This window comes from Marmota flaviventris, chromosome 8 (genome assembly GCF_047511675.1).
Source record: "Marmota flaviventris isolate mMarFla1 chromosome 8, mMarFla1.hap1, whole genome shotgun sequence".
In the NCBI taxonomy this organism is placed as follows: Eukaryota; Metazoa; Chordata; class Mammalia; order Rodentia; family Sciuridae; genus Marmota; species Marmota flaviventris.
In genome coordinates this window covers 58,337,885-58,358,210 of record NC_092505.1, presented here as the reverse complement: position 1 = coordinate 58,358,210, position 20,326 = coordinate 58,337,885, and the positions used below count along the sequence as shown (strand labels likewise).

Below are 20,326 nucleotides of genomic sequence, written 5' to 3'. Positions count from 1 at the left end.
CAGAAGGACATTCCCCTGACCTCAGGAAGAGCTACAACTGAGCACTGTTGGATTCTGTGTGTGTGTGTGTGCTGGGATTGAACCCACATGTGCATGCTCAGCGTGTGCTCTGCCACTGACACAGCCCCAACCCTGAGCACTGCCGGAGTTTTGAGAGGAGGTTCTGGTCTGCTACTAACTACCTGCTGCTTCAGTCTAAGTAGCAGTGCAGTGTTTGCATACCAAGGAAAATTGTCAGAAAAAGACTCATCATTTTAGATTTCCCAATGGAAGAGATTTAAGTATCAGATCAATGGTTACCTGGGCAACCCTTTAGCTCTAACCAGAGATTCCCAACCTGATTTTTCAACCCGACCCATGGAAATTACCTGGAGAGGTTTTGAATCCAAGACCAAATTAAATCAGAATCTAAGAAGGTGGGCCCTGGCATCAGTATTTTATAAAAGCTCTCCTAATGTGCAGCTACACTTTAGAATCACCACACCCAACTTGGAGATTCTGATATTATTGCATTGCTGAACCAAATATCATGCTCGGGAAAAAAAACACCCAGTCAACCAACCAAGCCACAAACCAACCTGACAACCAACCAATCAATCAACTAACCTGTGGCATCCTGGGCCAAATGACAGTGACAATGCCACTACCAACTAGCAAAGAAATTTAAATAACGCAAGCGTAAGGATCTACAATCTAAGAAAAGAACAAGAAAAGAGAGAAGAAAGCAAAAAGGGAAAGAAAGAGAGGGAGAGTGAGAGATCCAGCTCTCAACAGCAAGGGAAGTGAGAGGACCTGAAGGGCAGATGAAAAGACAAGCATGTGATGATGTAGGAAGCATGCCTTCCTCAGGGCCCACAGCCCGATGAAGCAGTGGCCTTGATGAACCTTCTCTAATGCAAAAAATGATTCCCTTCAAATGACAGATGGTGTGGGGAGAGGAATCATTTATTTCTTGGGTCCAATGGCAACAGATTGTTCATAGTCTATATTCCAAATGTGTTGGGCCTATTATGAAGGATGATAAAGACCCCAAGGTGATTCTGATAAACTCAGTACCCAGAGAAGGAAGCCAGCTTTGGGTACTCTAGCAAGATTTTGGTAAAGAGCCTTGATGTGATATTTTGGTGAATGTGAGCAAGGGGATTCAGGAAAAGGATGAACAGGAAGAGTCCATGGAGTGCAGGGTATAAACACCTCCTGCCAAAAACAGATGCTCAGCTTAATTGTACATATGCTGTGGATCAGTACCCCTCTGATCCAAGGCCAGACCAAGGGGATGGTGCATGCGGCTGAACCAGGAGACTTGGTTTGGGGTACTGCCTCCATTCCCATTTACTCTGTGACCTCAGGCAGGTCATTTTCTCTCTCTGAATTGTGTTTTCTTACATGTAATAATGAGGTACTGGTAAGAACTATAGTTCCATAAGTCTCTTCAGAGAAGAGCTTTTATAAAAAGTGAAGAATGCTTATTAGCTTATTCACTCCTTGCTGTGGATTGTGTCCTCTCCAAATTCCTATGTTGAACTTCTAATCTCCAATGTGATTGTTTTGAAGATAGGAACTTTAGGAGGTAGATAAGGTTCAATGAAATCATAATTTGGGGGGTTCTAATCCAATAAGATGGGTGGCCTTCTAAGAAGAAGAGATCTCACTCTCTTTCCATATGTACTCAGAGGAAAAGCCACGTGAAGATGTAGTGAGAAGGTAGTACAAGCTAAAGAGAAGAGGCCTTACAAGACACCAACCCTCCTAGCAACTTGATCTGGGACTTCCAGTCTCCAGAACTGTGAGAAAATAAATTTCTATCGCTTAAACCACCAGTCTAAGGCATTTTGTTACAGCAGTCCAATAAGATTAATATAACCCAACAACTTTCTAGTTGTAGGTTTTAATGGTGTATTTTATTCATACTCTATGTTATCACTAAATGGCTCTCCCATGCAGAATTTCATAATTAAACATTTCAAAAACAATGACATCAGTTGTAATGCATGATGCAGTGTCTTGATTATGATAGGCATCAATAAATATTTATTGAATGATTGAATGAGTAAATAAATAAATGGCACTGAGCATGATGCTTATATTTCAAGGAATGAGAATAAAGCAAATTTGTGAGAGCTTTCAGAGTAAAATGACATTCAGGCAATAATTAGCAAATTAACATATTTTTAAAAATCCAAAGATGATTTCTAAAACATAAGTCAGTTCTTCATGCATGTGAAAAATTATCACTTCTACATCCATTCTGATTTTCTGTCCAGTTCTATCAACTATTGAGTGAAGAGTGTTAAAGTTTCCAGCTATAATTGTGGATTTGTCTATTTCTCCTTTGAGTTCTGTCATGGATTTACATACTTTGCAATTGTACCCTACAAATCCTATTGGAAAATAAACTGTTTCTTACTAAATGTGGGGTGATAAAAATAATTTTAAAAGCATCTTCAAGAGTATCCAAAGTTATAATTAAAAATTCTTTAACATTATCCAAGGAGGAAGACAGATAATTGGTGGCAATATTTAATGAACAAGATTCAAAATTCATACTCAGAGATGAAAAGGAAATATGAAAGAATCAGTCTCAGTATTTTCCAAAGTTAGAAGACTGGGAGTTGGGCTAGATGATCTGAATATCCCTTTCAACATTGAGATTCTTTGATTTACTGAGATTCTATCCAAAATTGCCATGAACTCAATTAAATTGGATGAATTGAAGGCTCTTAATGACATTAACTGGCTAGAAGTAGACATGTCATTAGAAGTCAGTACCAACTATCCAAGAATTTTGAAGTAATTTGTGGGTTAGATAGTGATCCTAATGTTCAAGCAATTATTAGCAGCAGCCATGACTGAGAGAAGTCCAGGGTAATTGGTAGTGGTGAGTTTCAGTCCAGACAGGGAATATAAGGGTGAATAAAATAAAACAGTGGCTCATTGAATTCCTCAATAAATAGCAATTTGAGGGGAAAAGGAGAGAGAATCAGGCTTTGATTCTCTCTTTCTTTGATTCGTTGGACTTCTTTGATGGGCAAGAATACAGATAGGGAAGATCCAAGTCTCACTAATTTATCTAGACTTTCTAAAGTCTTTCAAGAGGCTACCAGAAAAGATAAGCCATACTTTTTGACCTTATCTTTGAAAGTAAATCTAAGGGCTTTATATTCATTATTCAGTGCCATGGTTTAAATGCCATATTATTCAGCTTCCCTTTTCTATTATGAAATACCTGATAGGAATAGCCTATAAAGAGAAAAGAAAGGTTTATTTTGGCTCATGGTCCGAGATTTAGAAGCCCCACTTCTTTGGGTCCCTAGGGAAAGAGGCACATCATGACAGGAGCATGTGGCACAGAAAACCGCTCAATTCATGAGCAAGGAAGCAAAGGAGAGAAAGAAGAAGAGACTAGGGCCCCACTATCTCCTCAAGGGCACACACTCACTGATCTGAGGACCCACAAAGGCCTTACCTCCTGGAGGTTACATCAGCTCCCAATAGTGCCACCCTGGGAACCAAGTCTTTGATACATTGGGAGACAATCATTCAAACCATAGCAAATGCACTGAAAAGTTTATATGTTGAAAACATAATCCTCAAATTCATATGCCAGTGGTATTTGGAGGTGGAGTCTTGGAAAAATAGTTAGGATTAGATGAGGTCATGAAGGTGGGGACCCCAGGATGGTATTAATTACTTTATAAGAGGAAGAGAAACCTAGGCTAGCATGTCTGCTGTGTCTCACCATATCATGTCTTTTATCATGTTATGATGCAACAAGAAGGCCCTCACCAGATGCAGCACCGTACTCTTGGACTTCCCAGCCTCTAGAACCCTGAATTAAATAAACCTTTATTCTTTTTTAATTTTTATTTTTTTAGTTGTTGATAAATCTTTATTTTATTTATTTACATGTGGTGCTGAGAATTGAACCCAGTGCCTCACACATACCAGGCAAGTGTGCTACCGCTGAGCCACAGCCTCAGCCCCCATACTTCTATTCTTTATAACTTACTCCTTCTCATGTATTTTGTTACGGCAACAGAAAATGGACTAATAGGGTTGGAGATGTAGCTCAGTGGTATAGGACTTACTTAGTCTGCATTAGCCCTGGGTTTCATCACCAGCTCCACAAAAGTGAGGAAATAAAGAAAAGAAAACAGACTAAGATACTCATCACCTTGCATAGATCATGGAAGACAGTAGTCAATATATGTTGGATGACTTCATCCTCACAACTCTCTGAAGCACTTATGATTATTATTCTCTCTTATTTTAGAAGTAAGAAAACTGATAACTTAGAGAAGATAAATTTTCTCTCCTAAGAACTGATGCTAAAACTCTTTTGGTCACTTTTTAATGTATACCCTAAGCACTTTGAGCTCAACCCGTCTTGATCTGCTTCACAAACTACTGATTTTCTTTCCTCCTAAACCCAGCTTGACCTCTATGTTCTTGACCTCTAATGTTGGTCTTGGTCTTTCATTCTGACCCTTATTTGCTCCAGTGCTGAGTTGCCCTGGCCCAGTCTGATTCCTGGGACCCTACTCCTTATATGACCCTTCAGGATCCGAATTCTTGTCCAAACCCTTCACATTAATTTGTTCAAACAATATTCATTGATTCTTTCCATGTGTCAGATCATATGCTAGGTGCTGAAGGTTTCTGCTCTCAGGGAAACAGTTCCAGAAAATCCTGGAAGTATGGAGAATTTCTTATAAGAAAACAAGGATACAGATAATGTAAGTGACTTTGGAAGAAACACGTAAACAGGAATATTCCCTCAGGAATAAATGCTGGAACGGGGCCTATTTAACACTCTTATATATGAAAAACAAGAGACACAAGCAATAAAATCATTGGTTTGTGGACAGCTTCAATTTCTTTCCAAGGAGTAAAATGTAAGTTGATAAAGATGTATTGTAAAAAAGATCTAGCAAGCTGTCCAAAAAGGGCTGAACAGGGCAATGTACATGGTAATGTTGGCAAACTCCAGTGGATGCATTTATGGAAATGCAATCTAGTCTATTTATAGGATGATGAGATCTGAGCTACAGGAAGTATCAACAATTGCAATATTAAATGTTTGGAATACGGTACATGCTGGGTACTGCAGATAAGACAAAGATGATGGAGATATAAATTATATTCTAAGATACCCTGAAAAATATTGAAATTTTAGTTTTTTTTTAAAAAAAAGTGGTATTTAAAATGAGTCTTAAATTATGGGTGGGATTTTGGTGCGTGGATATTTGTAAACAAAAGGAAAATCCAAGTAAATGTAACAGCATAAAGCACCAAGGAAAGAGAATTCAGGATATTTTCCTGGAAAAAAGTATGGTTTTAGTATGACTGAAAAATAGGGCACATGGCAGAAAGTAGAGGGTTTGAAAGCTCATGACAGGGAACTGGTCTTGATCTTCTATCTTGGGAGCTTGTACTTAACTGTCTGGGCAGTGGAGGGGTGGACTGATGGTGGGGTTTAAAGATTTCAGAGATAGTAATTCAGTAAGCTGAATCTGGCAGCACAATGTGGGATGGGGTAAGGAAGCCCCATGGATCAATTAGGAGGCCATTATAAAGTTAGGCAAGAGCAAATGAAGCCTGTACTAAGCAGAGTCAGGAGAAGGAAGAAGAGAACCAAAGACATTTTAGAAGCAGGCTCTACAGCAATATTTCTTAAAGTGTGGTCCAAGGCCAATATGAGTGGAATCACTTGGAGGCACTCCTGTACACCATCTTAGATCTATTAGACTGGAATATTTGGAGAGCAAGGCTTTGGATTCCACATTTTCAACAAGACTCTCTGGTTAACTCTTATGTATACTTTGGGAATCACCATGTTGTGGACTTGCCACTTAATTCCACATAGAAGGAAAAAATCAAAAGTTCTTAAAAATGACTCTAAGGTGGGCTGGGGTGGTGGCTCAGTGGCAGAGTGCTTGCCTTGCACTTGTGAGTCACTGGGTTCAATTCCAGCACCACATAAAAATAAATAAACAAAATAAAGATATGTGTCCATTAAAAAAAAGACTCTAAAGATTCAAACCTGGGTGTGTGAAAGAATGGTTGTCAGTAACAGGCTTAGAAAAGCCAGGGGGAGACAATAGTTTGGATGGGACTGTCACATCCTCCGTACAGGATCTTTTGAGTTGGAACATACACATGGCAACATCCAATGCAGTTTCTGAAATTGGAGGGAAGATTTGTAAAACATACTTCAGAGAGATGACATTTAATGTCATGGCTATAAATGACATTTATTCAATTTTTTATAAGAAGAAAACCTGGGAGATTAAAAAGATGGCAAGAGGGAGATAAAGTGGATGATAGGATGTAAATATTGACACTAGCTCTAGAATGGCTTCTGAATTCCAAAGTTGTATGAATGACTCCTTGCAATGTGGCCTACAAGGTTATAGCAAGCTCTGGGCTGGAGTTATGTTGGATAAAGTTATGCCTTAACAATACTACCTGCTGAGGTGTGTACATATACATGTGTTGAGGGGGCCCCAGGGAGAGGTGAGAAGCAAAGTGAGCTAGAAATATCATCTGTTGTCAAGGAGTTCCTCCCCGCAGTTCATTCCAGTGGGGCGTTTCTCATCAACAACTATCCCTTCAGCTCTAAGGCAAAGAGAATCCAATAAAAGTGGTAACCAATGGCCAACATTTGGAAGGAAATGGGGAGAAAGTAGAGGAAGAGTATTATAGGCTTTATTGTATTTTTCTTAAATTCCATATGTTGAAATTCCAACCCAGTACCCCAGATGAAACTGCATTTATAGATATAATCTTTTTTTTGTTCTTTTTAGATATATGTGACAGTATATTTTGACACATAATACATACATGGAGTATAACTTATATAGATAGAATCTTTATAGAAATAAGTTAAAATGAAATTATGTTCCTAGGATTGGCTTAACTGAATATTCTTATACATTCTTATATAAAGAAGAAATGTGGATACACACACAGGGAGAAGACAACTGCCTACAAGCCAAGGAAAGAGGCCTCAGATACTTCAATCTTGGGATGAAAGTGAGAATGTAAATCTTCCTTGGTTAGGTCACCCAGCCTATTTTTTGTTATGGAATCCCTAGGAAACTATTACAGAAGGGGAAGGGGAAATGTGTGTAATAAGAAGGGAAAGATAAGGGTGAAAAAGACAATTAGGAAGAGGAGCAGGGAAAAGAGATAATGTACTTCCCCATTTTCCAGGCAGAAGATGGAGACAAGAGGGAGGTAGAATCTTAGTTCAGGACCCTGGAGAGCACTCATTTTGCAGGTTTAGGAGTCAATGCAATGCTATAAAGGTCAGAGATTCAGGAAAGAGGGAGGTCAGCTGTTCATGCTTTGGGATGCTGCAGAGACAAGAGCTGGTATTAGCCATTGATGATTTATAATGGTTGATGATCAACTATTATAAATCATGGATGATTAGAAATCATGGATCATGGATGATTTATAATAATGGAAACAACCTAAATATATGGCAATAGAAGAATTGCTTTACAAACATATTGAATTATAATACAGCATTAAAAATTTATCTTCCCTCACCAGGCATGGTGGTGCATCCCTATAATCCCAGCGGCTCAAGAAGCTAAGGCAAGAGGATGGCGAGTTCAAAGCCAGCCTCAGCAATGGCAAGATGCTAAGCAACTCAGTGAGACCCTGTCTCTAAATAAAATTGGGAATGTGACTCAGTGGTTGAGTGCCCCTGGGTTCAATTTCCGGTATCCATCCCCCCAAAATTATCTGTCCTCAAGGAGTTTACAAAGGCACAAAATATAATATTTAAGTTTAAATAAATAGAATGTAAATCTGTATTACATCATGACCACAATAAAAGTAAATGTATGCGTGTGTATATATATATATATATATATATATATATATATATATATATATATATCTGATTTCTTAAAAATTAATAGCATTCACAGCCTCCTCCTCTTTCCATCCAGATTCTCTATGAAAAATTCTGATTTCCCCATTTTCACTGCAATCCCTTGAACTCCAGCGTCACCGCAGAGATCAGTGCTTTGTGTGTGTGTCTCCTAGGAAAAGAATGGGAGAATCTACACAGCAAGTGCCATTTTATAGAGGAGGAAGGTAAGAGGAAGAGGAAAGCTGAGAAGCAGTGGTAACATGGTACCAGGAGCTTGGGGAAGGGAAGAGGTGAAGGAAAAGAGAACTCTGGGCAAGAGAGGGTAGGTGTCTGGGGAAAATTGGAGAAAGGAGATTTTTTTAAAAAGTTTTGCCTAGGCTGAGGGTGTTGCTCAGTGGTGGGGCACTTGCTTAAATACATGAGGCCCTGAGTTTGATACCCAGCTCCAGAAAAAAAAAAGTGGGGGCTGGGCTAGCTGCTCATAGAGTCTTGGGCAAAAGCTTCAAGATGTAGGAAAACCTAAGACATTTGGGTAGGGAGGGGCTTTCAGAATGGCAAAACCTGAACAGTTTGACAAATTAGACAGCAAATAACTCTGTAAGGATATATTGTTTTGAAACATTTTTTGATAATTTGCATGAACTGGGGACAGAAGGAATTCTATGATATGGCCTTTACTTAGCTTTGAGGTAATTCTAATATGGTAATTGGAACCAAGAGGTAATTTCCTCAGTTGATGTTTTAACTGGGCCAAGAGTCTGACTTCCCCCAAATCAAAAGTTCAGGATGTAGTAATAAGAAGTTTTTAAAAACTCTGAGTTCTACACTGGAATGCTGATTCAAGAATGCTAATTGAAATCTGTAAAACTGTGGTTGAATTGGATGCAGGCTTATTCATTAAATTCTGAGACTTCACAAACTAGAGGAAGACATATGATAAAATTAGACATACTTCTTATGTGAGATATTAATGTACTGAGTTTGTGTCCATGGGCTGAATTTAAATGTACTTAGGAGTTCGCATGAATTCTTGCATGACTGATTAAATATATACTAAAGGAAATGAAAATTTGGGGGGGAATAGTCTCCATCTTCCTAGGAGTGACGATGATGATCACTATCAAGGGTGACGGTGATGATCATCTATCCCATAATGCTCTCTGTGGCACTGAATGTTAGACTAGAGGAAACATTAGGCAGTTTTCAGGTCTTCACATTTCCAGAGATGGCCAATATGGGTAGTTAGTGAAACTGTTGAAGTAAAGGCTTTGATTAATAGTTGAAGGCATACTTATATAGGCTGCAGCTGGGAAGTACTGTCAGGCACCTAAATATAATTTTCTCAGACTTTCTGGGTGAGAGTCTGGAGCACATATTTGGAAGAGGTTATGAGAGGGAAAAGTGATGAATGCAGAATGTTGTGGTTAATTAATGAGGCATAAAATTGGAAAGAGATATTAACTTGTCAAGGAGAAGATGAAAAGACAAAAGGATAGATTTTGCCAAGAACAGCCAGGGTGTGTGTATCAGAGAAGGGGAAGCAGATGGCAGGTGACACAGGTCACAGGTCGGGAGGATGGTAAAGAGCTACCTCGTTGGAGCTGATGTTCATGAAGGCACTGTGAAGTTCTGAAGTATGTCTCTCCCAGTGTGTGAACACAGGGCTGTGAACGAGTAGGGGATATATTGGAGAATGGTCACCATCCAAAAAATGTTCAAAGAATTCAAAACAGGAGAAAAGGAACAAGTTGAAGGGCAAATGCAAAGCAATGTTAGAATGGAAAACCACAGAAGCCAGTGGGAAACAAATACAGATTGAGCAGATAGGAATTTCTGATACAGCTCTTTTGATGACTCTGTGAACTCAGACTTTGAGTACAGTGCCATGAACTTCTCTGTTAAAATGTATGTTAACTGTGAAAGAATGAATTAACATCTGCAACTGATACACCCATCACTCTCACCTCTGATGTGAGACTTCCACTTTTTTACTTTATTAATTCCTATATCATTTGAGGTTTTTATAAACATATGTTACTTGTGTAATAAGATGAAACTAGAAAAATTCTATTGGAACAGGGTTAGTTTTGATAAAAGAAAAAAGTTTTGAAATGTCCTAAACTTAATGATAAAAGCCAGAGGGTGGAGGGCAAAAGAAGTCAGGAAAGTTAACCAGCTAACAGCTTGGGGAAAAACCAGGAAAAAAAAGAAAGAAAGAAAGAAAAAGAAAAAAGGACAATAATGTTGAAATCTTGAGTGAAATCCAAACATAGTGAGCAACAGGGTCACCACACTTTGTTTGCTTATAACTTTTGGGACTGTTAACTTCAACCAATCTAGACACAACAGTTGTTCTCTTCATGACTTCCCTCCTACCCAAAAAGCTTTCCTGCTCAAGATTATCCCACCTCTTTGATCTATAAGTCAATGTAATTCACAGTGCTTGCCTACCCCAAAGTTTTTTTTTTTACCAAGAAAAAATTACCCCAAGAATTTTAAAGTATTCTTGGCTCTGATCTGCTTCACAACTTTGCTATTGATAGTTGTGGCAACCTGTCCCAAGATCCAGTCCTTTCCTTTTCTGGGTAGCATCTATGAATGGCTCAATAAATGCTTGGTTCCTTGGTCCTTAGAGTTTGAGTTTCATGGCTTCCATCAATATGTTATCTATACCTCAAAATAACTATTAAGAAGATATAAAATGGACTTACAAATTGAGTTATACAAAAGAATTATATTAACAGGGACTTTACAAGTAAAATTATATTTTAAAAGTATGGCTCCACTGTTGCCCACAAAACCACAAACAAATACATCTATGAGGATGTATTAAGGTTTGGAGGCCTCGACAACTGCTGTGATCAAGGCGAGCAGGTAGGGGGCGCTGGAACTCCAAGGCCCAATCCTGTTTACCACTAGTGATTTGTTATCTTAAAGACCACATGATTGAAATTCCTGAAATCTGTCCATGGAATTTTCTGGAAATCCTTCATTTAGTCTAGCTCAATAGTCCTTAAATTTAGTATATGTAAAAATTACCTTACTAGGCAGCACACACAGAACCATGCATCCTATACTTTATGGGTGATTAAAAAGATTTTCAGTTATAATTTTGTGCCTAACTTTTGTCTTGCTAATTTTACAACCACATGTAATAGGAACTTTGGCTCTGAAAGAGTGAACAGTCAGAAACATAAAAGAATCACCTGTGCCACCCAAAGAAAGAACTAGAAAACTTACTGGGATCCAAATACCTTATCAATCTTCCCAAAGTGGTATATAATAAACGTTCAGTGGGCGTTAAGCCTGATCAGAAACCCCACAAAAGCACAGAGAAGAGATTAATAGTTGTTACCACACCCTGACAGGATTTTCATCTATTCTTCTGAAGGCAGCTCTAAGAGGTTACCTGAGAGACTTCATCTGCAGAATAAGACAACCTTTATTAGTAGTGAAGTGCCCCTCACCTTTCTTGAGCCTCAGACTTGAGGAAGAGGGGAAGTCAGGGTTTCCCGGGGTTAGTTGTGCAAATTGTGGCCCTGTACACACACACACACACACACACACACACACACACAAGGGATGTGTCCAGCTGACGGAGAAGGGGCAGGAGCTTTCTGAGCCCTTGTGTGGGCAGAGTCTGTGTGTGGGGTGGGGGTTGGAGCAGGGGCTGCCTGTTCCCCAACACGCTCAAAGGCAATATACAGGCCAGTGGGGGGCTGGGAGGATGTCTTCTGCACACATTAAACTTCAAAAAGGTTAAAGGTCAGATATTTAGACAAAATATACCAGTTTCATAATGGCTAACATTTTAATATTGATAATATTTTAAGATGGATAATTTTAAGGTGGATAATATTTTAAGATGATAACTCATATTTTCTGGACCCCGAATGCTAGTTTCCTTTTCTGTCCCTCCTAGAGAGGGGTAGGCCATATGTCAGCTGTACTTAGCTCTTCGAGATTTCTATAATTAAGGTAAGAAATGTAGCAGGGCAGGAAACCAAAGGTGACCATGAATTATTCCAGCTTTTGTTCTACAAAAAGTCTAAGTGCTTAGGGGAAGCAGATTTGCAGAGATTTGCAGGTTTAGATGAAATGTCTTGGTGGACAAAGGAGAAGCAAGTGATTTCCTTGGCTGAGGAGAGGAGCGACAGGGCAGATGGGGACCTCAGAATAAAAAAATAGCATAAATAGCATCAAATTAAAAACAAGTTTATCTGAATTTTATAAATTCTGAGATTTATATTCTACCACTGTCTTCAAGCGAATATATCAAAAGGGCTGTCTCAGAGTCATGGTTCTTGACAACTGCACGCCAGGCACTTTGTTCACACCTATTCTCTCTAGTAATCCTCACAACAACACTGCAAAGCAGATGCTGCTATCACATTTTATAAGTGAAACAACAGGGATCAAGGACACAACTAGTCAGTAGAAGGACGAGGGGTGCAAAGCCACGTTTGCTTTTTTTCCTGCACTGTAGACCAGTTATCAGTGACATGTACCTAAACTCAGAGACAAAGGGAATACACTGAGGTTCTCAGAAGGTTCACAACAAAAGAGCTCAGTCCTGTATAGTATTGAGTCTATCTCATTCCATGAGTAGATATCTCATTGATATGCTCAGCAGAGTATGTAGATAATACTGACCCCCAGAGGAAAAGCCCACTCCTCACTGAACCAAAAGGAGGGGTTCATGGGCAAAGACTAGAAGTTCCTAAGTCTGAAGAGAATGTGAAAGCAATCTGTCACAAGACTTAAAGAATCCTGCTCAGACAATAAGACCCTTATGTCTGTGCCAGAGTTCAGAGGCCTTTCTTCAAGAATGTCAGATATTTTGTGTATTCAATGGTAAATTTAGGCTAAAACAAAACTAAACAAGGGGTTGGGGATGTGGCTCACATAAAAATAAAACAAAGATGTTGTGTCCACCAAAAAATTAAAAAATAAATATTAAAAAAATAATAAAAATACTAAACAAAAAGCCTGTGGGCATGAAGGCATTTTGACCAGCCTATATAATTTCCATCCATCCAATTCACCCAGGCACTCCCCCCAGGTCTATAACACTCCTGTGGCCTATCTACATGCCATTAGGCTAGAAACAAACTCTCTCTCTCTCTCTCTCTCTCTCTCTCTCTCTCTCACACACACACACACACACACAATATCTCTCTCTCTCTCTCTTCTCTCTCTCACACACACACACACACAATCTCTCTCTCTCTCACACACACACACAATATCTCTCTCTCTCCTCTCTCTCTCTCTCTCACACACACACACACAATCTCTCTCTCTCTCTCTCTCTCTCTCTCTCTCTCTCTCTCTCTCTCACACACACACACACACACACACACAATCAATTCCCAAATCCCCTCCCAAGTTTGAGCCCCAAACAGACAAGCTAGCATTTATTTTAAAAAGCTGCCTTACTTTTCAAAGACTCTGTTCCTGACTTAAAGATTTCTAATCAAGGTATTGGTTATATGAGTAAGCTCCGATTCACAGGACCAGGTTACCTGGTTAGGATCAGGACCAACTTCATCCCAGTTGTGAGTGACATGGCCTTGGTCAATGGATTCAAAGGGCTTGTGAGAAACTGAAGGTAGAATCCTGTACAGCCAGCTAGGGAGAAACAAGAACACAAAGCCTCAGGGTAATGTTCTGAGTGACACAGAGACTGGCTCAGGAAGTGCCATCAGGAAGACCGTCAAATCAACAACCATCTATGGCTTTAATGTGAGAAGCAATGACAGCATTATTTCTTTTTTTATGTATTTATTTTTAATTGTGGATGGTCACAATACCTTTATTAATTAATTAATTTATATTTATGTGGTGCTGAGGATCAAACCCGTTGCCTCCCATGTGCTAGGCAAGCACTCTACCACTGAGCTACAGCCCCAGCCCAGCATTACTTCTTAATAACCATTTGCTGTCTGGAGCTCTGGCCCCTTCTCTATTTTACACTATATCATTTTTGGGATTGAGCTCCAGCTCCTAGATATTCCCATGCTGCCAAAAAATAAAGGACTCTCTTTCCCTCCCACCAGCTGTAAGAAGTACCTTAAGGGATATCAGTGCAGGGAAATCCATAGAAAAACCTTAGCTTATTATACCTCAAGGTGCTAATCCTTGCTCTCAAAGGCCAGGGAAGTGAATTCTATGTAGACTGAGAGAATATGGGTGTTATCTTTGTTATATAAATCTGTCTTTTTCTTTTAAAAATTATAGAAGTGATACATGGAGATGGGAAAAATAATTCAAGTAATTAAAAAAGTTGTGAAAGGCAAATGGTACCTTCTCTTCTACTTTCTTCATAGCTATTTCTTAGAGGCATCAGAGCTTAATGGGTTTCTTACATATTCTCTTAGATAATTCAAATGCGTATATAAGGAAAATTGTCAAATCATTTTACCACTTTACTCTCATACCAAGAATACATTAGAGGGGCTGATCATCCCCATCTTCCCTAAGATTATTTTCATCCTGAATGAGTAAACATTAGGGTTAGAATTAGGCTGAATATAAAGGTTTTTACATATTAGGTGCAGGAATTATTTTTATAAAAATTAGTAGAAGTTATTATAGAAAATAAAATAATAAGAAATGATATTATAATAAAAGAGGAGAATAGTAAATTATTTTTATTTGGAGCTATACCAGTTTTGTGGTTCCTAAGACCAACAGATCCTTTAAAGATCAAGAAAGCCATATTATTAGATATGGAGGCATGAATTGGCAGTTCTTGCATACTTTCTCAGTAAATGAGCTTTAATCTTCTATTAAATCTTTCTATTATGAAATATCTTTAATATTAGTCTTGTAGTGAAAAAATAGTCTCTTATTTTATATTTCCTTTATTATGAGTAAGGTTGAGAATCAGTTCATTTATTAGCACTTTGTAATTTTTCTATGAATTATCTGTTCAAGTCCTGTACTGTTTTCAGTTGGGTTATTTGTCTTTTTGACATTAATCTGAAGAGGTTTTTAAATCAATACTTCTGTACTCCAAAAAATGTTAGAGTACACGTCCATGTTTTATTTCAGTATACTTATAGTTTGTTGGTTTTTTTGTTTTCTTTCTTTTTTCCTCTTCACTTCCACTCTCTGTATGTGTTAAGGCCTGGGCTAATGTTCTGTCCACCAGGACCAGATCTCAGGCTTCAGGAAGGAAAGAAGAGTCTGATGAAAGAAATCTGAACAACACCAGGAGGAGAACCTTCCAGAAGTTGAGTGGGACACTGAAACTCACTACAAGGGACCAAAGTCTTTCCAAAGACCATTACCCTGATGGGGTACAGAAGGAGGCAGGACCCTACTTCCGACAATGGAAGAAGAGATCTGCTTAAAAGCCTTTGATCCTTTAAACCCAAGGAAAGTCTGCTTCAGGGCATGGGGGTAATTAATCTGGCCTGGCCCAATACTGAACCATCCAGGAGATAACTGGCTGACTTTGTTCTTCCATCTGATTCCTCCAACTCTTGAGGATGTGACCTCAGACCTTGGACCCACTAAACCTCTCCAACACCCAGTGGCATATGGGGTTGAAGGAATGTATGTGTATCTTGGAACCAGCTGTGTGATTCAGGGCAAGTTACTAAACTTCCCAGACCCTATGTTCCTCATCCTTATCTCCTAGGATTGTTGTGAGGACTAAAACAATTCATGTGTCGGAAATGACTGGCACGTATTAGGTGATCCTTTATTAGACGCTTTTGAACATTTTCACAAAATTCTTGAGGATATCCTTAGAGAGTTCTAAATAGATAGATGAGCCATGCCTAGTGCCCCTTATTTATTTATTTATTTATTTATTTATTTATTTATTTATTTATATCTGAGTTTATAAAACTCCCCAGGCACCTCTATGTTGCCCTGGACAGAGATTTAATTCTGACGCAGGGAACTTTGCCAGCTTCTAAATGAAATGCCAACAACTCCTTTTCAGCCTCCTGGAACACAACTCAGCTCCTGCTGGCTGAAGATATTGCTGAATAATGGGGGCAGGCAGCAGAATCTGGAGACCAGGTGGCCTGTTAGTGGATGGGCCATTAAAGTCAAGAACATAGTCACGAGGCCAGGTTGTCATAAATTAGAATGGATAGAAATTGCCTGTGTGCTTACCTTTATCCTATCCATTTGGGTTTGCAGAAGGAGAAATAATTAAATGCAATAGAATTTACCTCTGATTTTTAATATATATGAGAAACTATCTTCCCCTGTTCTTCCATGCACACATCTATCAAGAGAAACCAATATTGATACACATTTACTGCCTCCTGATACTGACCTTATACTATAGCACCTGCCATATCTTGTGCTTCAGCTCTCTAAAATACTCTGGAAATACTTCTAGAAATATTTCTAGAAATACTCTGGGATGGAAACAGAAGCTCTTCTATGGTGTCAATAATGATGATGATTTTATAATAACTCATGTTAATTCAGCACTAACCATGTGCCAGGAAATATGCTAAGCACTTTACACATATTCTTTCCACAACATCCTCACTAAAACTCTGAAATAGGTCCTGTAATTATCTCTGTTTTACAAATGAAGATCTAGAGGTTCTGAGAAGGCAGATGATTTGCCCATGGTCACCCAACTGAAGAAGAAGGAGCGTGGATTTAAAGTCAGGGGCCTGATTCCAGAGTGGGTAAGACTAACCACCAATGGAAACAATAGTTACATTGGTGTGGTCCTTTGTGTTTTTGTATTCACCATCTTACTGACTTCTCAGGAGGACCCTGTAGAGATAAACCCACCTCCTCCTTCTAAGCAGTATAATACCACCTGTCCTCTCCCCCAGATCTCCAAGGTCAGCAGCAGCCCTCTTCACAGATGCCTTAACCATAAAGTCCAATGATTAGATACTACTTATTTAAATCACGACACTTACAGCCTCCTCAATCTACCTCATCTACGGCAACCAGCCTGCCCCAGAGGAGTTGATCAAGAGAGGAAGTTCATTGGCTTGGCTTACAGGAATAGAGCAAGCAAGAATGTGACCTTCTGTGCTAATGAATGTGCTGCTTTCTAGGAAAGTCAAATTCCAAAGAGCAAAAACCTTACTAATTCAAAGCAGAAGGGGCCACAATACATGAATTTTTCAACTACTCAGGTTTTGCTTATCCAACATTTTCATGCAAAGAATGTAATGTTTTTGGTCAGCTGAGAAAGACACTGCTCTGAATCTTCTATAATTGTGATTTAATCATATGCAAAAATCAAAAAATAAGTAAATCAAAAAACAAAACTCAACTGAACAATCCTTAGAAGAAGACCAGAGTATTAGACATATTTTATTTTAAAAGAAGAAAAACACACTTCCTTCTGAGTACTGGTGAGAATTTGTAAGTGGAACTGGACTTGGGTTTTCTGTGTAGTTTGTTCCCTCACCATCTCCCACCAGTCACTTGATTCCAACTGGGAACAAGGCCCATTCCCCTCTACCTGTAACCCAGCACAGCCTAAAAGAAGAAGGATCCATGACCCTGGTAGGGGAGGTGGCACAAGGTCCTGGTCATAGTTCCCACTGTCTGCAGGTCAGAATTCATCTCATCCTCGTACCTTCTCTTATTGGTGCTCCGGGGACAAGTGAAAGCTGATCCTGAGAGCTGCTCAGCGTACAGATTGTAGGGGCAGACTTGAGGATTATTCTAAAACCAAAAGAGGCAATAAACAATGTTATTCAAATCCAAAAAGCATCCCCCTAAACCTTTCCACCAACCAGTTCAGTGGGGGAATCCTTCCTGAATGGGGAGACTCTGGGCGACTGCACATGACCACCCCAAGTCATTAATATTTCTTGTAATACCTTTTTATGTAAATGTCCCCCTGATTATAAAAGTAATATATGCTTATTGTAGAAAATTTATTAAATATGAAATCTAAAATCACCCATTATCTCACCAATCAGAAATAACCAATGTTAATCTGTAAGTGTATTTCTTTTCATTCTTATCCTCCAAAAATGAGGATCTTATGATACCTGTAACTGTGATAATCAGGACTTGCTTTTATTTTTTTAAGGAAATAATATATCAAAAGCATTTTTTGTGTGTGTGTGTGTGCCATGAAATATTCTCCAAAATATAACAGAGACATAAATGCCTCCAAAAAGTTTTGAGAGAATTTTGTTTACTGTAGTTTTGCAATTATAACCAACACTGGTACAAACGTCTTTGTACATATATTTCTAAAATAACTTATTTTCTCATCATTGTCATATCTTCTGCTGTTCAAAGGAACTAGAAGAAAAGACCCCTACCCCTGGATGTTGGGGTTTCTCCTGGAAATCCTACAGCTAATTTTACTAGTTTGAGTTGGGTACTTTGCCATAGGTAATAACCAGCAGTCCCCAAGTTGAATTTTTGTATTGTCATTGTTCTATATTCCATTTTTCCTAATAATTTGTGAAGCTTACAAACAGTTTACCTGCTAGATTAGAAGAACTTTGTTGGGTGGAGGCCTTTTGGCCTGAGGGATGGTCATCCAAGCCCATGAGTTAGTATTCTCTAAGAATTTTATTCACTCATACCTGTCCTTCAGGCAAGGAACCTGGACAGCGAGGGTCCTCTGAAGCACATTCATTCCCAAATCCAGAAATGTACTGCATGTAACAGAGACATAAATGCCACCATTATTGGGATATAAAGAACATTTCCCAACACTGACTGACTACAAAGGTAAGAATTTCTGCATGGTCACATGTTTGAGTATGATGTTCCAGACACAATATCTTTGCTATGTCTTGACATGTAAATCATTTAGGAAAGACTATGTATTTTGTATAAATTTTAAAGACTTCTATTTAATCAATACCCTTAGTGGTACTTGGTTGATTATGGGCTTATTTTTGCTTATCTCATCTCAAGAATAAGCTCTTTAATTCTAGTTCCATCTGGAAGTTCTTGGGAGGAAGATGGTTTAAGTCCAGATTAGAAGGATCTTGCTGGGCCTAGATTGCAATCTCCCTAAGCTTGGGAATCCATTCTCCCTCCATATCCTAGAAAAAAAAAAGAAACTGGGAAAATGTATGTGCATCTAAAATCACAGCAAAATCTTTGCCAGAAAGCTCTCTCCAAACTAGCCTTGCTGCAGGCAGAAACCTACGTTATCTGGCTCATCTATGGAGCACATGTATATTTATACTTATATCTGTGAGGATATGTGAAAATGAAGTTGAAAGGTAGGGGTGGCTTTCAGGAGATGTCTCAGCCCATAATTTTTCACAATGGCACAATGGAGCCTATTGTGATTGACATCTCTTAACTTTATACCCAGAAGGGAAAAGTTTAAGAGATTTCTCAATAAAGCAGATCATGGGGCATCCCTTGAAATTTACCGTCCCCCCTCCCATGGTAAATACTGCCTTATTGATCATAGTTAGTAAATGTCAATAAATATTGATTCCCAAAGCCATAGAGAGTGAAACTGAACCAAGTGTACTAGGATGACTGAAGTCACAAGCCTCTTATGAAATAAGTCCACAGTCAGCTGACATGGCACATGCTATTCTACCAGCTGTAAGAACCACAGTGGCTCTATACAGGAAAGTATCAGCTCTACCTCGCCCTTTGGATGTACTACAATTCCATTATCCTTCTAAAACAGCTTTTGTTTCTATGGAACTTTATTTTCAAAATGCCTGCAGCATTTATGGTCCTCTGGGCAATCTGATGAAGAAACAACAGATTTGTAGCATCTTGGCTCCTTACTGCCACCATCCAAGACCTGAGATTGACTCTTGCAGTATTTAACACACCTGTGAGTTTTGTCACAGGTCTGTCACTGGCTTCCTTGTTCTGTTATAAATTTCATGAAAGCTGGGACTATGGCAGTCTTGTTCTCTATGTACCCTGTGCCCTGAACCATGGAAGGTATTCAGTAGCTGTCTGTGGATTGATTTAGTTTTTCACTTATAGCCAGCTTCTACTATGAGTGCATATAGGGTTTGCTAAGTGGGGTTAGAGCCTCCTTTGCTCTAACTTAAACACCAATTGATTTTAGTTCAGGATAAGCAAAGTGCAGCCTCGCTGGGTGAGTGAAATGCCACCATCTGAGCACATTTCTTTAGAAGATATAAGAAGGATGGATGTGGGTGGAGGGTAGGCCCTCCAGAGTTCTTGGCAGCTCGGGGAAGGATGAGCTAGATGTAACATGCCTGGATGTGTGAGCGATGATCAGGCCAACAGTGTCTATATTTAGAAGGAATATTGAATGTGAAATGTTATGACCTAGAAAGCAATGAAAGTGAAATTATTCTTTTGCTTTCAGACACAGTTTTTGGGGTGGGGGGTGCTGAAGATTGAACCCGGCATCACATATGTTAAGCATGTGCTCTACCACTGAGTTATGTCTCCAGCCCCCGCAAATTTTTTGTATATTTGAAAATTCATCATCACACAAAAACCCCACCAAGTTAT

The 20,326-nt window shown here is 39.0% G+C and overlaps 1 protein-coding gene across 1 annotated transcript in view; it reads right to left on the bottom strand.

Moving 5' to 3' along the window:
• The window catches only part of Hgd (homogentisate 1,2-dioxygenase), a 45,267-nt gene that overhangs the window by 19,597 nt on the left and 5,344 nt on the right, over positions 1–20,326 (bottom strand). Inside the window, exons 2-4 of the mRNA XM_027936093.2 lie at positions 18,439–18,510; positions 17,469–17,557; positions 13,414–13,519 (exon numbers count right to left, since the gene is read on the bottom strand). Of these exons, the coding sequence (XP_027791894.2) occupies positions 13,414–13,519; positions 17,469–17,557; positions 18,439–18,510 (267 nt within the window). The remainder of the gene's footprint in view (positions 1–13,413; positions 13,520–17,468; positions 17,558–18,438; positions 18,511–20,326) is intronic.